General features: G+C 39.4%; 1 protein-coding gene across 1 annotated transcript in view; it reads left to right on the plus strand.

Moving 5' to 3' along the window:
* The first annotated feature begins 860 nt into the window (after positions 1 to 860).
* LOC102843983 (transmembrane protein 223-like) overlaps positions 861 to 1,112 on the plus strand; it is a 1,787-nt gene continuing 1,535 nt past the window's right edge. Inside the window, exon 1 of the mRNA XM_006894600.1 lies at positions 861 to 867. Coding sequence (XP_006894662.1) covers positions 861 to 867 — 7 coding nt within the window. The remainder of the gene's footprint in view (positions 868 to 1,112) is intronic.

Raw genomic sequence — 1,112 nt, forward strand, 5'->3', positions numbered from 1 at the left:
ACCTTAGATAAAAATACCTGTGCGGTAAGTCTCGAGTTGCTGAGTATAGTAAAATGAGCTGCAAAGGAGATTTATACTAACAGGCACTTGTTCATCACATTAGTCAGTGTTTACTAAACACCTGCTCCCTCCAAGCACACCCTGAGCACTGCAGCAATAAAGATCTCTCTCCTGGAAGCCGGAGTCTAGATCAGGGCTGGCAGTCAGCAGTTAAATACATGACCTAGAAAATTTTAGATAGCACTAGGAGCTTTGGACATGTTGTGTACTGTCAAGTTGAAATCAACCCTTGGCTGACCCTCTGGTGCGTTTTCAGAAGCAGTAAAGCTTAAGAGAGGAGATTGCATATCCTTTTCCCATGGAGCAGCTGATAGATTCAAACAGCAGTCCTTTGGGGCTGCAGCACAGCTTCTTACTACCAGACCACTAGAGCACCCTAGACAATTTTAGATAGTAGTAGGTAGGAGCTTTGAGCATATTTTTTAAAAAAAATATTTTATTGCCTAGTATATATCATGTTTCCAAGCATGCATTTTTATGTAATTATTGTGAAATAGGATGATCAATGTCAAAATTTTTATCATTTTCTTCTAGTTTTCACAATGACTTCATTTTTCTTGTTCAAAATGTTACATGGCACACCTGAGCTAATGAATGCATTCTGTTAAGGACTGGAATATTCACCCAGTTACTTAAGGATGAAACTTTTGGTTCATTATAATATTAGCAGTTGCAGTCCTACACGTTTCTTCACAATCATCCTTTGAGAAATTTTTGGGAAGTCATTTATCATGACAGTTTACATGTCTTCAGTGCTCGGGCTTTGTTGCATCTTGACACACACTGAAATACTGAACACCATGTGCCGTACAGCCTCTAGCCTGTCTTAATCGGGAAGCTTCACTTTAGTATAGCATCCGACAGACAAGCACTGTACTCATAAGAGCAGATAATAAACAAGCAAGCACGGAGATATCTAAACTGTTAAGAGTAGCAACATGCAGATCACGCCCTCAATAAAAGAAATTGACAGACAAGTGGTTATATTCTCTAATATAGTGCAGAAGGCACCGAACTTCAAGGTCCTTAACCTCTCAGGAAATGAGTTGAAG

The sequence above is a fragment of the Elephantulus edwardii genome, unplaced genomic scaffold (assembly GCF_000299155.1).
Source record: "Elephantulus edwardii isolate Elephantulus edwardi_28Jun2011 unplaced genomic scaffold, EleEdw1.0 scaffold00146, whole genome shotgun sequence".
Classification (NCBI taxonomy): domain Eukaryota; kingdom Metazoa; phylum Chordata; class Mammalia; order Macroscelidea; family Macroscelididae; genus Elephantulus; species Elephantulus edwardii.